Source organism: Mauremys mutica, chromosome 17 (genome assembly GCF_020497125.1).
Source record: "Mauremys mutica isolate MM-2020 ecotype Southern chromosome 17, ASM2049712v1, whole genome shotgun sequence".
NCBI classification, from domain to species: Eukaryota; Metazoa; Chordata; order Testudines; family Geoemydidae; genus Mauremys; species Mauremys mutica.
This window is the reverse complement of record NC_059088.1, coordinates 24752796-24771703: the sequence shown is the minus strand read 5'-3', so window position 1 is coordinate 24771703 and position 18908 is coordinate 24752796. Positions and strand designations below refer to the sequence as shown.

General features: G+C 54.2%; 1 protein-coding gene across 1 annotated transcript; it reads right to left on the bottom strand.

Annotated features, from left to right (window-relative positions):
* Nucleotides 1-14348: 14348 nt before the first annotated feature.
* RXFP4 (relaxin family peptide/INSL5 receptor 4) lies at nucleotides 14349-15599 on the bottom strand. The gene has a single exon (XM_044990878.1). The coding sequence runs from the start codon at nucleotides 15597-15599 to the stop codon at nucleotides 14349-14351; it is 1251 nt and encodes a 416-aa protein (XP_044846813.1).
* Nucleotides 15600-18908: the final 3309 nt, after the last annotated feature.

The following is an 18908-nucleotide window of genomic DNA, read 5'->3' as shown; positions in this document are numbered from 1 at the left end:
TCTTCTAACCCCGAGGCGTGCTGGCTGCGTGTTGCCCTCCGAAGGGCTAAGCCTGGAAGCGTCACACGACCGATAATTCCCTGGTCCGTCGTCCTCCATCTAACCTGTTGACAAAGGGGTCGGAGCAGCCAGATCTGCTCGGGCCCGTGGTCCTGGAGCCCTCGCCCTGGGTCTGGCTGATGTCTGGGCTGGATGGGGATGCCCGGCCTCTTGGCTATTTTTTCCCCCATTTGGTTTAATGAGCTCTGATAGCTGCAGAGAGGCAGAATCCCAGGCTAGAGGGCAGGCGCTGGGCTGCATGGCGCCTAGTGGACCGAGCACCGGACTGGGACAGAGGCCACCTGGCTGTGGCAACCACTTCCTCTCCTCGGGCCTCTGTCCTGCCCCGCCCTTTGTCTCGAGCGCCTTGTGACAGAGGCTGGTCAGTTAACGTCCAGCTGGAAGGTGCCCAGATCCCCTAGCGATGGGCACGGTGAAAGGCGGACAAAGCTGGTGGGAGCTGGCTGGTCCCTGCGCTGCCGGTGCAGTTTGAGATGGTCACCGTGTGCATGGGTATCTCTAGCAGCAGAGGGGCCAGGTAGCGCGAGGCCTGGGCGTGACCCACCCCCGGTTTGTCACTTGCCCTCCTGGGCCCTGCAAAGCGACGACGAGCCGGAAGCGAGACCCTTCCGCAGGCCAATGTCCACCCCAACCCGCCGTGGCTTGCACGGCGAGCGGCTCCTCCAGCCCCGGCGACCGGAGAGCGCCTATGGCCCTAGAAGGGCCGTACGTTCCCCACGCACGCGCGTTCAACCCCAGCGCTCCTGTCCTACATCCTTGCTCCCGACTGCGCATCTGTCTGGGCTCCCGGCGTGGGGCAGAGAGAAATACATTTTCTGTCTCCAGTTCTCCCAGCCCCTAGGCCCTCCCCCACCCTCCAGCTGTTCTGCAGCGTCTCCAGTTCGCCCACCCCTTGTGATAATTTTGCACATTATCCGTCAACCCCCGGCAAGTGGAACCTCTGAGACTCTGACCCCCAGAGAGTGGGCAGCAACCTGGCCCCTTCTGCAGCACCACAGACACTCAGGCAGCCCCTGGGATGATGCACCTGCCTCCCCTTTCCCCAGCCAGCGACTTTAATTAAGACACAGCGGAGGCTCTGCCATGAAACCCCGGAGCGCTCTCCAGTGGAACAATAATCAGCCCCACAGACAGGCTCCTCTTATCTCACAGCTGTGTTGATCTACGGGGCTTGTCAATGAGGAACAGCTGATTACAGGAGTGAAGGATGCAGATGGTGCTAGATTGCACTGCTTATCGATGGCCCTTCGATAACCACCCTGCCGGACCGAGCCTCCTGGGCACAGGTTCGAATCCAGCCCAGGGCTGCACCGGCTGCACCGGCGCTGAGTACAACGCATGGATGTGAGCAAGCCAGCTGGGCTCGAAGCCCCTGCTTGTTAGAGGGGGGCTGTTGCCCAAGGCGTGTTCCAGCCTCTCGATTGATTCGGAGAGCTGCAGGTTTGAGGGTCGGCCAGGAGTTGGCTTGATGATTAGCCAGGTCCTCCGAAGCCTTGCGAGGCTGTGGCAAAGGAAAAGTGCTGCAGTCTGGAAAGGGTTAATGGATCCCACAGCTGCTCGGGCTGGAGTCCAAAAGGAAGGGGCAGCTGGGTGGAAGCAGGCTAGGGGGGAAGACATGGCACTTCCCTTTCTGGCTGGTTAAAGCCCCAGGGAATTACGCTCCAGGGTTTCATCGTTGATTTTCAGTGTTGCCGGTTCTCGTGACGTTTTGGTGCTAAGCTTGAAGCTCCAGCTCCTGGAGTCCCGTGACTAGGGAAGAATTTCATCTGAAACAAAGCCCTTGAGACCCCAACACCTGGCACTTTTATTTAATCTGACATCACGCCAGCAGCTCGGCATCTCTGCGGAACACCAGGATGGCTGGCGGCCTCAGCAGCATGGAGGTGGGGAGGAGGAGCTATCGCTGCTGTCAGCCATGTACGGAGCTGGGGGGTGGGTCTGAGTGGTGGCCTGGGAGCCAGGAATCCAGGGTCCCACAAGAAGTTGTTGGCTGCGCTGGGAATTGAGCCACGTCTCCAGAGCCTCCAGGCGAAGGCCAAGCTCGTCCTTCCTCCTTGAAGGGCTGCCTCCAGTTCCCCGGATGTGAAGAGAATGGTCTAGTGGTTAGAGCAGAGCGGGACTAAGAGTCAGGCCTCATGGGCTCAATTCCTCTCTGCCACAGCGTCCCTGCCCTGCTCTGTGCCTCAGTTTTCCCACCTGTAAAATGGATATAATAACTTACCTCCTAAGGGCAGCGTGAGGCTAAACTCACTACTGCCGGCCACAGAGCCTGTGATGCTGTGGAAGGGCACAGGATTGTGGGTAGCTGGGCAGTATTCATATTAATAGGACAGGAAATTTTCCAGTCCTTTACAAACATTGACACAGATGTGTTCCCGGCTCTAACGAGCTCGTCCTTTTAATTAGCGAAAGACAGGATACCAAGGAGCAGAGGCTAGATCCTCAGCTGGTGTAGCTCCATCCGAGTCAATGGGGCTATGCCAATTTATACTAGCTGTGGGGCTGGCCCTATATTTTCATGTAATGCCTGGAGATGGACAGCGCTAGGTAAAAATTTTCCACGCCGATGGCTGCAGTTTTTGGCAGCTCAGTTTTCTTCCCTGCTTGCTGTGTGGAAATTGCATGTATACGTCAATCATTTGTTCTCCCACCAGCCTACCCTCAAGTGTCCCTCCAATTTTTTCTCTTCGCTTGGTGCTGGAGCGCCCCACCCCAGCCCCCCAGCATATGCAGGCTTCCTTCACTGTTCAGGAAGAGAGAGAGAACATGCAACAGCTGGCGATTTCCTGCACTATCCTGGACAAACCATATTGCATTATGGTTTTTAGGAGCCCGATTTATTCCCATTGCAAATGTTTGTGGGAGTGCATGGAACTGTTTTAGGATGAAGACGGGACTAATGCAGCTATTAGGAAGCTGAAGGACTTTGGGGGACACTACATGTGAGGGGAATTTCTTAGGAAACGCTTGGGGGAAAGGGAAGAGCAAAGGACCCACCCCAAATCCCGCCTTTAGAAGAGACCTGTTGGCTGGCTAATCACCTAGTCACAGGCTCGTCACAGAAGAGTTGCTCTTAATCTGAGCAAAAGGGTGTAATGAACATGAGACCCCCCCCACCCCGCCAGGACACCCCTTTGGGGGGTTTGAAGCACTGCTCACCTGCCAGAGTCCACGTTGGAGTTGGGGTGATCTCTGGTGAGCTTATCAGCACACGTGTAGGTTCTTTTATGATTGTAAATATGTTTTCTCGGTGTTGCTTTTACCTTAAGAATAAAATGTGCTTGCTGGGGAAGAGCGGCGTGGGAGCTTAGCACTGGGACGGTGACACTGGGTCCTGTCTCTGCGGAGAGGAGCCATGCAGGCCTGCTGGGGTAGTCAGATAGCACCGTGAAGGCAAGGCTCTCCTCCGCCTGGCAGTAGCCAGGCCAGAAGGGAGAGAGATGCAGGTCTCTACCCAAGGGCAGGGATGGCTGGAGAGTCTGGAGCCTAGCACGGGAGGCCCTGTGGGATCATAAAGGAGGAATACGGGTGCAGTTGCCCTGAGCTGTGATAGGAAGGCCCAGTGGTTTGGGCACTAGCCTGGGACTTGGGAACACTGGGTTCAGTGCCTGCCCTGCCACAGACTTCCTGTGAGACCCTGGGCAAGTCACGTCATTGCTCTGTGCCTCAGTTTCCCCATTTGTATAAACAGAGGTAACAACCCATCTGTTGTCTGTCTTGTATCCTGAGTCTGTAAGTTCCTCGGGCCCGGGGGGCCTGTCTCTCACAATGTGTCTGCACAGCGCAATGGGTCCCTGATCCAGGGCTGGAGCATCCATGGAGAAAAATTAGCGGGTGCTTAGCACCCACCGGCAGCCAGCTCCCCTCCCTCCCCTGCACTTCCACCTGCCGGCAGCTCCGGCTGATCAACTCCAGCACAGAGCATCACGCAGGAGGCGCCGGGAGGGAAGGGGAGGAGTGGGGATGGGGCGTCCTCGGGCAGGAAGGGGGGCAGGAGGAGGCGGGGTGGGGATTTGGGGGCAGGGGTGGTGTGGGGGTGGGAAGGGGTGGAGTGGGGACAGGGCCTGGAGCTGAGCGGGGGGTTGAGCATCCCCCAGGAAAATGGGGGGGGGGGTCTCGCAGGCTACTGCAGTGATGGTATTGGACAGGGAAATACCTGACCTCAGCTTTGCGTTAGGCTGGGTGCTGAGCAGGCAGGGAGAGCTGAGGACTGTGGGCTTGTCCCAGGGCCTGGCCGTCACCGTGACCTCGTGTTGTATAAACCCCCCAGTTCCATCGAGGGTGAGTGCGACTCGTCAGCACTGGACAGCTCAGGCCTGGACTCGGGGCACGTCCAGCACCGCAGACAGCTCCCAGTAACGCCTGCAGCCTGGCCCAGCAGGATTTTGAGGGACTGGCGGGGGAGTTTAGTGGGTGGGCGGGGGTGTTACTCACTTAAAATACATTATTTGTATTCCAGATTGGGGCCCCATTGCGCCAGGTGCTGTATAGACACAGACCGAGCGACAGTTCCTGCCCCAAAGAGCCGGCAGTCCAAATAGACACAGGTTCAGAGGGGAAACTGAGGCACCCAGCGAGGCTGTGACTTGCCCAAGGTCACTCCAGCAGGTCAGGCGCAGAGAGAGGAATGAAGCCTGGGTGCTTCACCACACTGTCCGGTTTGATTTTCCTTCAAAATGACTCTAGATCTAGCACCTTCCATCTTAATGCGTTGGGTGTACAAAGGAATCACTGCACCCAGCAGTGCAATGCAGCCACCTCTGGGGTGGAGCAGTGTGCACGGGTTCGGGACAGGAAGTGAAGACTACGTGGCTGCTGTCTCTCTCTGGCCCCTCCCACTGGCACTGACGTAATTCCCTTTTTTAACGACGACGAGAGAGAAGTAGGAATTACCATCTCCCCCAGTTCCCCTCCCCTTCCCCAGTCTGCCCCCAACAACGGCTGCAAAGGCTCCGGGGTTGGTTACTCTAGTGCATAACAAGAGTAGGATCTCTGTCTATACCACGTGTGCCTTCCAGGGACGCAGCTAGATGCAGGCGGCAAGGCCAGCATGCTCGTGTACAGGTAGTAAACGTGTCTTTGGAACTCAGCGGTTCCCAGTTGATTCCTTCGTATCATTATTGTTGTGTGAAGAGCAAAAGACTCTCTGATCCTCCCCAGCCCGGAGCTGGGTACTGCCCATTTCCGTCCCCCAGGACTGAAAATCCTGCCCTCCCCCACGCCTGGCAACCACGCCCATGTTTCGTCTGCACTCGAATCGCTTTGATGCATCCTCCGTGTGAGCGTCCGTTCTCCAGGGCAGGGAGGGAAGGGGGTCTGATCCCTGCTGGCTGAAGCCATGGTTCTATCTTTTAAGCTGGAAGCGGAATATCCTTTTGATTCATAGACTCATAGACTTTAAGATCAGAAGGGACCATTATGATCATCTAGTCTGACCTCCTGCACAACGCAGGCCCCAGAATCTCACCCACCCACTCCTGTAACAAACCCCTGACCTCTGTCTGAGTTATTGAAGTCCTCAAGCTGCAGAGAATCCTCCTGCAAGTGACCCGTGCCCCACGCTGCAGAGGAAGGCGAAAAACCTTTAAAAAAGCATCGTCATTTTAAGCCCTGCTTTCATCCTGCAGAGCAAACCTGGCACCCGCCAGCCTCATTCACAGCTGCAGCCTGAGGGGCTGTTTGGTTGCAGTATACGGTGGAAATCCCACGAGCTGGCGTACCCAAACAGGTCACGTTCTCTGCACAGTGAGGAGGGAGTCCAGCAAGAATCTCCCCTTTTTACAATATTACAGCCACAGATTATTTTTATTCAAGGATTATGTCTGTTGTGGTAGCACCTCCAGGGTCCCACCCCAGAGCAGGGCTGTTGTGTTAGGGACGGTGAGGCATCTCTTCCTGGAGGTTAGCTGTGTGCCTGACATAGCGCAGATCCTCTCGAGCCACTGGGGGTAACCCGTGCAAGGTGGGGGGCTGGCCCCCAGTCGTGGCTGAGGGGGACAAAGCACCACACGCGCTGGGTGTGGGTTACACAGGTGAGTCTTAGCAGTTTGGCGGAGGTGAAAGGAGGGGCTTTGAGGGGGTTTATTTCACCACACTGATTCGCTCCCCCGGAAATGCAACCAACCGGACCTTTCCCCAGCCAGCCAATCACCTCCCTCCAAAAGAATCAATCTGAAAAAAAGTAAATTAATAGCATTAAAAACAACCCAGAACCCCCACCCCAAAAGCAGAGTTTTTATTCCCCGAAAGGAGAAAAGCCAGAGGCGCCATGAAGCCCCTTCCCAGGGCCTTCACTCCCAGTTTTGACATGGGACGTCCTCGGATATAATGGCAATGGGTGGCCATAGTCAGTAGAGAGCAAATCTGATGATGGCCCCTGAAAACCGGCACTGCTTGTACCGTGATAAATATTTTCCAACTCGGGTGCTTGCAGGCAGGCTCCTAAATCCATAGCTAGCTACCTAGACAAGCGGCCTGCGAAAGCTGGTGCCCCGCAGAGGAGAAAGCAGCAAGGTACTTGAGTTAATGGACAGCAGCCTGCACCCATGAAAGGATTAATCAGCTCTCAGCATTGCCAGGTAAGTGTCCAGGTGCCTGGAGCCAGTGAGTGTGGAAAGAATGCCTTGAGTGGGTGCTGCTCAGCAGAAAAGGGAGAGGGTTCCCCTAAACCCGTGGAGAAAGGAACGCAGCTTTGCTTGCACAGTTTGAATTAGACCCTTCATAAACGCAGCTGTCTTTCTAATCCCCACCACCACCGTGTGCCTTGTGCAGTCATGGACAGCTGTGCAAAGCGGGTGGACAGGGCTCCTCTGGATTTGTACAGCACCTAGCGTATTGGGCATCCACTCCTGAGTGCTCCCTGGGCAGTGCCATGCTAAAACTAGTGACTAATAGTACAGCTGTGCTCTGGGAGCGTTCCACACCCACTTGGCCCTGGTGTGCATCATTGCACGTGGCGCAGGGCAGGAGAGAATTGGGCACTACTGCTCAGAGGCCAGACCGCCTGCAGGAATGGAGTCAAATCGACAAGGCTTTTCCCAGGCTGATTTCCTCCCCTGTCCTTTCTTTTGGCACTGAAATCGCTTTCGCCCATGCAGGAAAACTTTCCAAACCGTTCTTTGCTTTGGACCGGTTTTTCACACCACATTTTTTTTATTGCTTAGGCACGTGTGCCTGAAAGGCCAGATCTTTGCTGCATCTGCTGCTAATTTCTCCCCATTCCCCCAGCACCTGACGCCATAATCTTCCCCTGGTGAGGATATGATATGGCGATGGCAACCAGCCAGGCTGTTGCAGAGAGAGGACTAGGGTGAGAGCTGTAGCTTTTTGGCTTGCAGGGGATTCGGCAACTGTTACGTGTTTGGGAAGGAAGGTGGGTTTATGTGAGTTTTGTGGGCCGAGTTTCCCATGTGCCCAGAGAGGACAGACAAGTTCTCCACTGTGCAAGAATTAATAGACCGGCTTGGGCCCTACGAGCCATGGCATGTGCCCCACACCAGTGAGTTCAGCACCGGGGTAGACACTGGGCACTACAGGGTCTTGACTTGAGTGTTATTTTGCAGCGAGGCGGCTCTCTCTCCTGCTAAGCTAACTCCAGAGCAATTAACTCAACTCTGCAGTGACGCTGCAGCCTTTGACTTTGGAGAGGGGATGCGTTAGAGATGAATCAGACTGGATTGTCCATGCAAAACCCCCTGAACACCAGAGAGGGGGCTTTGAACCTGCCTCTGTCAGATCCCCGAATACGCTGGAGACCTGCACACCTGGAACTCCATGGTGTCAGCCCACGGACAGAGTGATAAACTCAAGGACAGCCAAGCACCCTGAGTCTCTTCCTGGGTTTCTCCTGATGCCCCAGGCTCTGCGTTCCCTCGGAAGGTTTGCAGACCTCAGAGCTTTTGGGAGCCAACCGTATTATTAGTCCCTATTTTTAGCATGGCACGGCACTGCCCAGGGAGAGCTCAGTCTTCCCATTGCCCTCCAGTACCGGCTGCTCCAGAGGAAGAGGCAGGAAACCCGGCAGCGCAGGGATAACGTGCCTCCTGGGGATGTATCTGCCTAACAACCAGCAGGTATCAGCACCACCAGGTAAGAGAGGACGTGGTTAGGACTTTAACTTAGGATATTACAGATGTGGGTTCAAATCCCTGCTCTGCTACACATTTCCTCACTGATCTTGGCCCAGACTCTTCAAGGTATTCAGGTCTCCAACTCTCATTGAAGTCAATTAGTCTCTCAGGGTCTCCATTCCCCTGCCTCACGGGGACATTGTGAGAATACCTGCGTTACAGATTGTAAAGTGCTTCAGTATTGTGATCACGGAGAGTGGACAAGGACCGAGCGAGATTCTCAGATTGATTCATGTTCTGTAGGGTGTTTAGCCCTTTCCAATCTAAACTGGTGCTTCTGTAACAGAAACAGGTGAGTTTCTTTGTGTGGTTTGTGCAGTCCTAATTATACCTTGATTAAGGAGCCAGAAGCGATTAACTGCTAATCTCCCTTCTCTGTCCCCTAGCAGGAGTAATGATAAAAACATGAAACATAAAATAGACCCATGAGCAGAGTTGTTTTCCTGTGTTCTGCATTTAGAGCAGCAAGAAAACACAACAGCTGAGAACCACCTCAGGGCTTATCCCCTCCAGAAGGAACACTGAATACCCCCTAGATTCTGTTAAGCCAAGGCCCCTTTACAAACCCCCGGCAGTGTAAAGGAGCCTTGAAATGGCAGCATGGTACCCACTTTAAAGCCTCTTTACACTACCAGAACGAGGCCTTTAGGATAAATGAGACTCAGCCCCTCTATCACGAGTGTCGCCAGCTAAATCACAGTGAATAATTTATTTACTTCCATTGCTTTTTGCAACTGGTCTGCAAACAGGCTGAAAAATTATCAAATGTGTTCACTGATCAACTGGTATTTGGGTCAGAATGGAGAGGGGTAACTAGTGGTGTTCCCCAGGGGTCAGTCCTAGGACCAATCCTATTCAATTTATTCATAAATGATCTGGAGAAAGGGGTAAACAGTGAGGTGGCAAAGTTTGCAGATGATACTAAACTGCTCAAGATAGTTAAGACCAAAGCAGATTGTGAAGAACTTCAAAAAGATCTCACAAAACTAAGTGATTGGGCAACAAAATGGCAAATGAAATTTAATGTGGATAAATGTAAAGTAATGCACATTGGAAAAAATAACCCCAACTATACATACAACATGATGGGGGCTAATTTAGCTACAACGAGTCAGGAAAAAGATCTTGGAGTCATCGTGGATAGTTCTCTGAAGATGTCCACGCAGTGTGCAGAGGCGGTCAAAAAAGCAAACAGGATGTTAGGAATCATTAAAAAGGGGATAGAAAATAAGACTGAGAATATATTATTGCCCTTATATAAATCCATGGTACGCCCACATCTCGAATACTGTGTACAGATGTGGTCTCCTCACCTCAAAAAAGATATTCTAGCACTAGAAAAGATTCAGAAAAGGGCAACTAAAATGATTAGGGGTTTGGAGAGGGTCCCATACGAGGAAAGATTAAAGAGACTAGGACTCTTCAGCTTGGAAAAGAGAAGACTAAGGGGGGACATGATAGAGGTATATAAAATCATGAGTGATGTCGAGAAAGTGGATAAGGAAAAGTTATTTACTTATTCCCATAATACAAGAACTAGGGGTCACCAAATGAAATTAATAGGCAGCAGGTTTAAAACAAATAAAAGGAAGTTCTTCTTCACGCAGCGCACAGTCAACTTGTGGAACTCCTTACCTGAGGAGGTTGTGAAGGCTAGGACTAGAACAGGGTTTAAAAGGGGACTGGATAAATTCATGGTGGCTAAGTCCATAAATGGCTATAGCTAGGATGGGTAAGAATGGTGTGCCTAGCCTCTGTTCATCAGAGGATGGAGATGGATGGCAGGAGAGAGATCACTTGATCATTGCCTGTTAGGTTCACTCCCTCTGGGGCACCTGGCATTGGCCACTGTCGGTAGACAGATACTGGGCTAGATGGACCTTTGGTCTGACCCGGTACGGCCTTTCTTATGTTCATATGTCTCGCACCATCCAAAGTGCAACGCACGCTGCGTCGGTTAGTTGCACGTGTCACACGAGGTTGTTTCTGAATTGGGGCTGGTGGACATTTTTCAATCATTGACAAGTCGAAATAAATGTTGACAAAATGTTTGTGACCTCGCCTTGCTTTTTCCAGCTCTTTTGGGTTTGAAACATTTCAAAATATCAGTAAATTTAGGAATATTTTAATGACAATTTACATGGTTTCTTTTCTCAGAACCAATGCATTATGATTCTGAAATGCTGCCACAGTGAATCATAGGAGTTGTAGTTCAGGTGCTTCATGCGCCCATTCTCCCTTCTGGGCTGGCCTCACTGGTCATACTCCATCTCCCATGATGCACTATAGTTTCCCATCTTGATGTATCATGGCAGTCATGTGGCCATGGTGCATTGTGGGAGATGTAGTCTGACCAGAGAGCTTAGCCAATAGAGGAGAAAGGGAGCATGAGGCTCTAAAACTATAATTCCCATGAAGCACATGGCGGCATTTTGAAAACAAAATGTTTCACTTTGGGGGCATTCAGGTTTTGGATGAAACAACAAACTGTCTGCACAGAGCAGGTGTTTTTTGTGAAAAATTCCATTTAGCTGAAAACCTGATTTTTCCCCTCAAACATCAGTTTTGATGGAAAATCTGCAATCAGCCTTCTGGGCTCAAGATATTTGAACGATACCATAGATGGGTTAAATAGGAGAGGAGTTTGTCAATGATCAGCCAAAATCTTGTGATTGGCTTAAAAAAAACCAACCCAACCTCCTGAGTTTTGAACAGTTGGGGTTGACCACACTTCCCCAGTAAAGAAATGTCTTCCTGTAAATACTGTTTTTAACTTAACCATTGCTTCCCCTTATGCCCATGGTTTCCCAGCACCCACAAAAGTCTTGTGTCCAGTTTTGGGCCCCCCAACACAGAAAGGATGTGGACAAATTGGAGAGAGTCCAGTGGAGGGCAATGAAAATGATTAGGAGGCTGGGGCACGCGGCTTAATGAGGAGAGGCTGAGGGAACTGGGGTTATTTAGTCTGCAGAAGAGAAGAGTGAAAGGGGGGGATTTGATAGTAGCCTTCAACTATCTGAAGAGGGGTTCCAGAGAGGATGGAGCTCAGCTGTTCTCAGTGGCGGCAGATGACAGAACAAGGAGCAATGGTCTCAAGTTGCAGTGAGGAGGTCTAGGCTGGCTATTAGGAAACACTATTTCACTAGGAGGGTGGTGAAGCACTGGAATGGGTTCCCTAGGGAGGTGGTGGAATCTCCACCCATAAAGGCTTTTAAGGCCCAGCTTGACAAAGCCCTGGCTGGGATGATTTTGTTGGGGTTGGTCCTGTTTTGAGCAGGGGATTGGACTAGATGACATCCTGAGGTCCCTTCTTTATTATTATTAAAATATGGAGATATACCTATTGCCTAGAACTGGAAGGGACCTTGAAAGGTCATTGCCTTCACAGCAGGACCAAGTACTGTCCCTGACAGATTTTTGCCCCAGATCCCTAAATGGCCCCCTCAAGGATTGAACTCACAACCTTGGGTTTAGCAGGCTACTGTTCAAACCACTGAGCTATCCCTCCCCCTCTAACTTCCTTGGCCTCCCTCTTCCAACCCTAATCTTCTATGATTTCCCCTAGTGCTCATCTACTCTTGATACCTCTAAATCAGGGCCAGATTTTTCACAAGTGCTCAGCATCCCTTTAGGGTATTTAAGGCCAGAATTTAATGTTCTGAGCTCCCTTGACAATGAAGCCACTTATTTTGGTACCTAGAGAGGGTCTTTGGGAAAATCCACCTCTGACTGCGAGTGCTGAGCCCTGCAAAAGGTTCCGTCCCCTTAGTCGTGACACTGGTGCAATTAAACTCCTCCGTCTAGGCTGGCGCTTTGCTACTTCCCAAGCAAAACAGTGGCCCTGGGTTGACTCCAATCAAAATTTAATTTCTGTGAACAGGAAATGGGCCCTGCTTGTCCCCTGACGGGCTGGGATTTTGTGTTTGCTCAAGGGCTGGGAGCTGATTACCTTTTTGATTTGTCCCTTTTTGATGGCCCTTTATCACCCCACCCCACCGCCCCCCCACATACGGCCTACGTTAATTGCAGTATTGCAGAGCAATTCATAAATCAGATGGCTGGGAGTGAATTATAGCTACAGGAACAAGTGAATCATATTTTTTCCCGAAGAGCTTCTCTATACACAAGCTTTAATTACACTGGTCTAGTTAAAGCAGTATGACACTCTCAGTTTTATTGGTATAAAGGTGCTTAACTGTAGCCATACTAGAGGGGTAAAACATCTCTTTTCCTGGAGGCGGGGTCCCTGTGACCAAAAGGGAAAGGGCTTTACCATTATAATAATTCCTACAGCTTTTCATCAGCAGATCTCAAAGCACTTTCCGAAGGAGGTTGGGATCATCCCATTTTACTGATGGGGAAACTGAGGTGCAGAGCAGGGACTCACCCAGCAGGCCAGCGGTAGAGTCTCCTGAGTCCCAGTGCTCTATCTCCTAGGCCACACTGCACCTTTATTACATCCACACTCGGCGTTTGACGGATTTAACCCCATTCGCTTGGAAGATCCTGCCAAACTTGTTCAATGGGCACAAACCCTGCGTGCCGAACCCCACCCCCGACGTTCCTACCCAGCTTCAATAGGAGCTGATGGAACTCAGCACCGACCACAATCAAGCCCTTAGGATGGATTTAACCCTTTTAACCCTTCATGTGCTGGATAGCGCTGTGGAACGTTCCCTTGCTAAGGAATCCAGCTGCTCCAGCGGTTCGGCGGGGCGGCCTCGGCCTGACTAACACTTGTGCTTCCACACAGCTGGAAGCATTACGCGGGGTTATGTTTTCAGCTGCGGTGCAGTTCCTCATTAACCTCTGTCCTGGAGCTAAATCAGGTGCTGGCAGCAGCGTCGATGCCGCCTTGATTTAGACTTTGACACAGGCTGGAGTTGATAATACCTCACGCGAGCCCCATAAATCTGGAAGCCAGAGAGTTGGCTTTTTTTTTTTCTTCCCCCAGCTGATCTTGCTGCTGAATCCAGCCTTGAAAACAGAGCCATCTTCTGTCTGTCCAGGGTTCGAGGCTGGGGGGTGCCCGGCAGAACAGAGCTGGCTATAAGAACAAGGACATCTGGGGTTTAAGGTGAGTGAGCAAGGACCCCATGTGCTGAGCGTGTCACGTAGGAACCCCAGAAAGTTATGCCACTGTTTACAAAGCCAGCCTGACCCCTGGGGTAACCAACCCCATTGGCCTTGAAGTTACAGTGCAGTTGACGATTGCTTTGGGCCCATGTACTTTGTGGGCGGGAGGGTCGGGGACACTGGCCTGCTGGGAGATCGTAATTCAATTCCTCACTCCCGTGCACTGCTTAGGCTGGGGGGAATTGCCCCGAACGGGGGACGTGATTTGTGCTGCTCAGCGTAGACGTCCCTCCCGCCCCAGGGCTGCCAGCAGGACTCTAAAGAGGAAACCCACCTGGCCCTCTTTGGTGAGGGTGCCATGCCGGGCCGGTGGGAGACGTCGCTCTGTAAAAGGCTCTTGCGTCGGGGTTTGGCCATTGCGCCGCAGACCTGGCAGGAGGGGCGGAGGCCTGTTGCACCCTCCTTAGAGAGGTCAAGAGGAGCACACGTGTAGGTCTTCGAGTCCCAAGCCCCCTTGCGGGTGGAAGCAGGGAAGGTCCCGGGATCTGCAGGCAAGTGCTGAAGTCCTCGTTAAGCTCTGGAGTCCTCTGTGGCAAGACCACGACGGGACGGGGTCTCCTGTGACGTCTGCCCTATCAGAAGCTGACGGTGGCAAATGAAGCCAATGGAAACGTAAAGGAGGGAGCCACGAAACTCGAATGCAGATACCATCCGGCTCATCAGACCGGTCGTCAGCAGGGAAGAGGTTTGCTTGGCTCTGACGCGCTGTGGAAGTAAGACCACAAAGTCCCTCTTTGCTCCCCGGCAAGTCCTGCAGTGTTAGGAGTGTTAGGGCTTCAGGACGGAGCCCTGGCTGAAGCTCCAGCTCCAGAGTCAGGTCCCGGCATTCCTAACAGGAATACAGTGGAATCGTTGCTTTCGCCAGCCTGCATCGCAAAAGACCTCCAGTTAGGTTGGGTGCAAAAGATCACAACCCGTAGCACGACCAGTGCTAATGGCAGCCCCGTGCCCTGCTAGCCCAGGCTCCTCTGCTGTTAGCCCAACAGCCATCCGCGTGTCTTAGAGGCCGTGATTCACCCGCGCTCACTTCAGGCATCTCCTCGTTGAAGCCCGCCCCAGGGCCGTCCCTACCTCGCCCTGCAGGCTGGCCTCCTCGGCTCTCAGTTCAGGCACGACAGTGACGGTGGTGGACAGCAGGGCGTATTCCTTCTCTGCCACCGGTAGGTCTCTGGGGCTGCCCCTCCGGTGCAAGGGCAGTGACACCTGGGCGGTGCCCTCCTCCCTTGCCTGGCCGGTGGAGGAAGGCAGGCAGGAGGAAGCCTGGGCCAGGAGGCTCAAGAAAGCATCTTTCAAAGCCCTGCGGAACTCCCTCCGCATCAGGCAGTAGACGACAGGATTGAGGCAGCTGTTGCTGTGGGCCAGGCAAGTGGTGAGGGGGAAGATGTAGGTGTGGAGGAAGTAGAAGGTCTTGTCCCAGGGGACAGCCCCGAACTTCACCAGGGCTCCCCAGAAGGTTACCACGTGGTTGGGGAACCAGCAGACGAAGAAGGAGGTGACCACTAGCCAGACGGACGTGGCGATCTGGCTCTGCCTCCTGGGGTTGTTGGCGTTGACCCGGTGCTGTTGGAGGAAACTCAGGAGCAGCAGGTAGGAGGCCAAGATGATGACCAGGGGCACCACGAAGGCCACCAACACCTTCTGGAGGTGATACACCCCCAGCCACCGGTTGGTGGGGAACTTGAGCAGGCACAACTCCACCCCGACCACATCTGTCACCGTGGCAAAGATGGCGGTGGGGACGGTGGCTCCCAAGGCCACGGCCCAAAGCGCCACGGTGATCCACTTGGCCAGGTTGGCGGTCAGCTTGAGGCCGGGCCTGACGGCGGAGGCCACGGAACAGTAGCGGGTGACGCTCATGGTGGTGAGCAGGAAGACGTTGGCGTAGACGCTCAGGACGGTCAAGGTGAGGACCAGCTTGCACATGGCATTGCCGAAGGGCCAAGTGAAATCCAGGGCCGTCTCCACCGCCCAGAAGGGCAGGGTCAGGGCGAAGTGGAAGTCGGCCAGCGCCAGGCCGAAGACGAAGACGTCTATGGCGGAGGCCGGCCGGCCTTTCTGGGCCCGGACCAAGTACATGACCATGGAATTACCCAGCAGCCCCACAGCGCACACCACCAAGTAGATGCTGGAGATGAGGATCCGCAGGCCGAAGATCCTGTCCACCGGGACAGAGGCCGCATCATCCCCGCTCAGCCCCTCAGCGTCCAGCAGGGATTTGTTCCCAAAGTCGGGTCGGGACGAGCTGTTCAACCGCCCGATCCCCCCTGCCTGCATGTTCAACACACTCGCCTCCCAGCTGGGGGGGGTGGGGGTTGTGGCACTGGGGACGTACAGCACCCGGCGCGCGGAGGAGGAGAGCGGCCCCTCTGCTCACCACGTGGCCGGCGCGGCCATCCTCGCCCGAAGCCAGCCCATTCGCCGTCAGTGCTCTTCCGTGCAGCTCTGCTCACCCTGAGTGCACGCACCGTGGCACGGAAACGGGGACGGCCCCATGCAATCAACCAGCGGCAGCTCGCACGGCCGGGAGGGGGAATCCTTCAGGCACCGCTCGGCCCTTGAGCTCCTGAATCACCCCAATCCTCCCCTCGCAATCGACGCCGGCTGGCCGATCTCCTCTCTCCTGAGCTCCTGAGTCCAGCCGCGCAGGGCGTGTGGACTGAACTGTGCAAGGCAGGAGAGCTGCCGTGGGTGTGTATGTGACACTCTAGCGACTGAAGGCCGGCCCTCCCGAGGGGCAGGGCAAGGCTCCTCCTTCGTTCCTGGGGCAGGTGGAACAAAGGTGCCTCTTCCCCCCCCCCACGCTGCTGGACTCTCTGTTCAGCTGTTTACCTGCAGCCACTGCTAAGGTGAGACTTTCAAAGCCACCCCTGGTGCATGCAGCAAGCCCGGCTGGAGCACAGGCTCTGGGGTGAACCAGGAATGAATGAGCCAGTGGGGTCTGATTCTCCATTGGCCCCGCCGTGGCTAGCACCCCCTTTGCGCTGGGCTAAGTCACTGCACCAGGTGACCAATCTAGTTACCCTGGAGGTAGGGAAATCAAAATCAGGCCCAGCATGTGTGTGTGTGTGTGGGGGGGGGTATTTTAAAGGGCCAGTGTCAGGTCAGCGTTTGGGTCCCACAACCAGGTTTTTTTGCAGGAACAAAATTCTAATGTCGGTACCGACGTTGCCCTGAATTTAAATTCCAATGGAAACAAATCAACTTCCCTCAGCCTGGCGGGGGGGGGGGGGGGGTTTGCAACGTAGCCATTGCACTGCTGCGTTAGGGCAGGAGAGTGAACGATGACCTGAGCACGTTGCAAGCCGCGCTCCTTCCCTGCAGCCAGGGAACGGGTACAGAGACGGGTCTTGCCTGGCCCAAGGGGATCCAGCAAGCCGGTGCCTGGTGAGTGGGAGCGCCCTGCTCCATCCACTAGACACTGCTGCCTCGCTGGGCAGTTGTGGCCTACTCCTGGCTCTGACCCTAGGAGGCCTCGGGGGGGGGGGACGAGAGTCCTCTTTCTGTGCCTCAGTTTCCCCATCTGTCAAATGCTTTATGATCTCTGGTTTAAATAAGTGCTAGAAGTGGAGAGGAGAAACTGACTGTATGGAAACTGACCCGTGTCTCTGCCACCCTGAGACGCACCATGCTTGTCAATGGCAAACTCCTGCTGATTTCTGCCAGGTTAGGATCCCCAGGTCTGACCCGTGATTTCTAATCAGGTGCTGTCCCTTTAACTGTGCTTGTGTATCTCCATCTCCAGGTGATTGTGCTCCGGGCAGCTGATCAAAGCCTGGGAGTGCCCAAGCTGGCTTTCTTTCCCTGGGAAATCCTGGATTTAAGGGTGCTGAGGGGCGAGCTGTACCCTATTGTCCAGATGGGAAACTGAGGCACAGAGCCACCTAGCGACTCTCCCACAGGGAGTCCGTGGCAGAACTGGGCCTTGAACCCGAGTTGCAGGCTAGTGTCCTAACCCCTGGCCCATCCTCCCTCCAGCCGGTCCTTGATCTCTGCCGAGGCTGCAAAGAAGGAAGCCGGTTTTGCGCTGGTGACAGCTGAGGCCTGGCCTTTCGTCTCGCCACCTGGTGCCATCTTGAGAGCTCTGGGATCCCAACCCCACTGGGAGCCTGGAGCCGAGAGTGTCCCCAGACAGCTGAGCCCGCCTGTCCCCCGCACCTCCTGATCTCCGCTGGGCACCTTAACAGGACAATAGCTACCGGCTTCAGGGAAGTTTCTTCTGTCCTTGCCAATGATCTAACATGCTGCGATTGTCTGGTTTGTTTGAGTTGGCAGCAAGAGGCAGCAATAAAGTACCTGGCAGTCCCGGGTGACGAAGGAGGCCTGCAAGAACTTCGAGCACACAAAGCCCCAGGTTTATGAGGGCTAAGGCCGAGCAGAGCACCTCAGACCCGAACCCAAGCGTCTCGGCTCCCTGAAGACCCTGGACGTGACAGCACCTAGGACCAGAGCCTTGCAGTGGCGTAGTAGCTGTGTTGGTTGCAGGATATGAGAGACACGTGGCAGGTGAGGTGACGCCTTCTATTGGACCAACTTCTGGTGGCGGAGGGGACCAGCTTTCGAGCGTCACCGAGCTCTTTCTCAGGGCTGGGGAAAGTAACCCGGGTCTCCACGCTAAACTCAAGGAGGGAGCGATTGTTGGGAGACGCATGTTGTAGGAGACCACTCAAAAACGAGCAATTAACACCTCTGCAGTCCTAGGACAATGGAAGGTTAGTAGCAGAACTTAATTTGTGCCGGGCTTTGCCGGGCTCACCGGTGCCACTCTGGCACCAGCCGGTGTTGTCCTAAATCCAAAAGTACCGGAGGCCACGCCATGTGGAGGACACCATCTTGCTCCTCAGATAGTGTCCTTGGTGCAGCGTGGCTTTCGTGCACTGTGCCTGAGCCCCGGCCCCTCGTTCTTTACAAATGAAGGCGTGGTTAGCAGGCCGTGGGGCGTGCTAGAAATGCTTCTAATGGGCCACAGTGTCTCAGATCAGTCCCTGGTTTTGAGCCTCCGGCAGAATTGAAGTTCCCAGGCTCGTCGGTGGAAGGGGCTGTGCGGGTTTCCTTTGACATGGGGACGCCCGTGCTGAGACCCACCAACCGGCATGGCCCGGTGGCTAGGGGCTAGAATGGGAGTTAGGACTCTAGCCCCTCGGTAACTCAGATGAGTCGCTTCTCTCAGCTCCCCCTGTGTAATTACTAAACCCTGTTATCTTCTTACAGTCTGGTTCCCCCGATCCTGTCCTGCAGAGGGAGGGGTGCATCTCACCTCAGCTGCCCTGGGGTCACGCTGCCCTCTGGGACTGATTGGGATTCATCTGGAAAATGGCCCTCGCTGCATGCCCGTCCGTCTCTCCCCATCCTGTGGAGCACAGGAAGGACGGCACATTGGTGAGGGGGCCAGGAGCGCTGGATTCCTGGCGCAGCTCTGCCACAGACTCGCTGTGAGAGCTTGGGGACGTCACTTAGCCGCTGCGGCTCGATGACGCAGCTGTTAAAAACAGGAGCAACGGTCCCTATTTCCCAGGGGTGCAGGGAGGTTAAAAGCTGGGGAGGTGCCCAGATACTACGGGGATGGGCACCAAATAAATATGGAAA

Bases quoted from the DNA above. Each gene is read 5' to 3' on its own strand.
- RXFP4 (XM_044990878.1), bottom strand. From the start codon at position 15,599: ATGCAGGCAGGGGGGATCGGGCGGTTGAACAGCTCGTCCCGACCCGAC.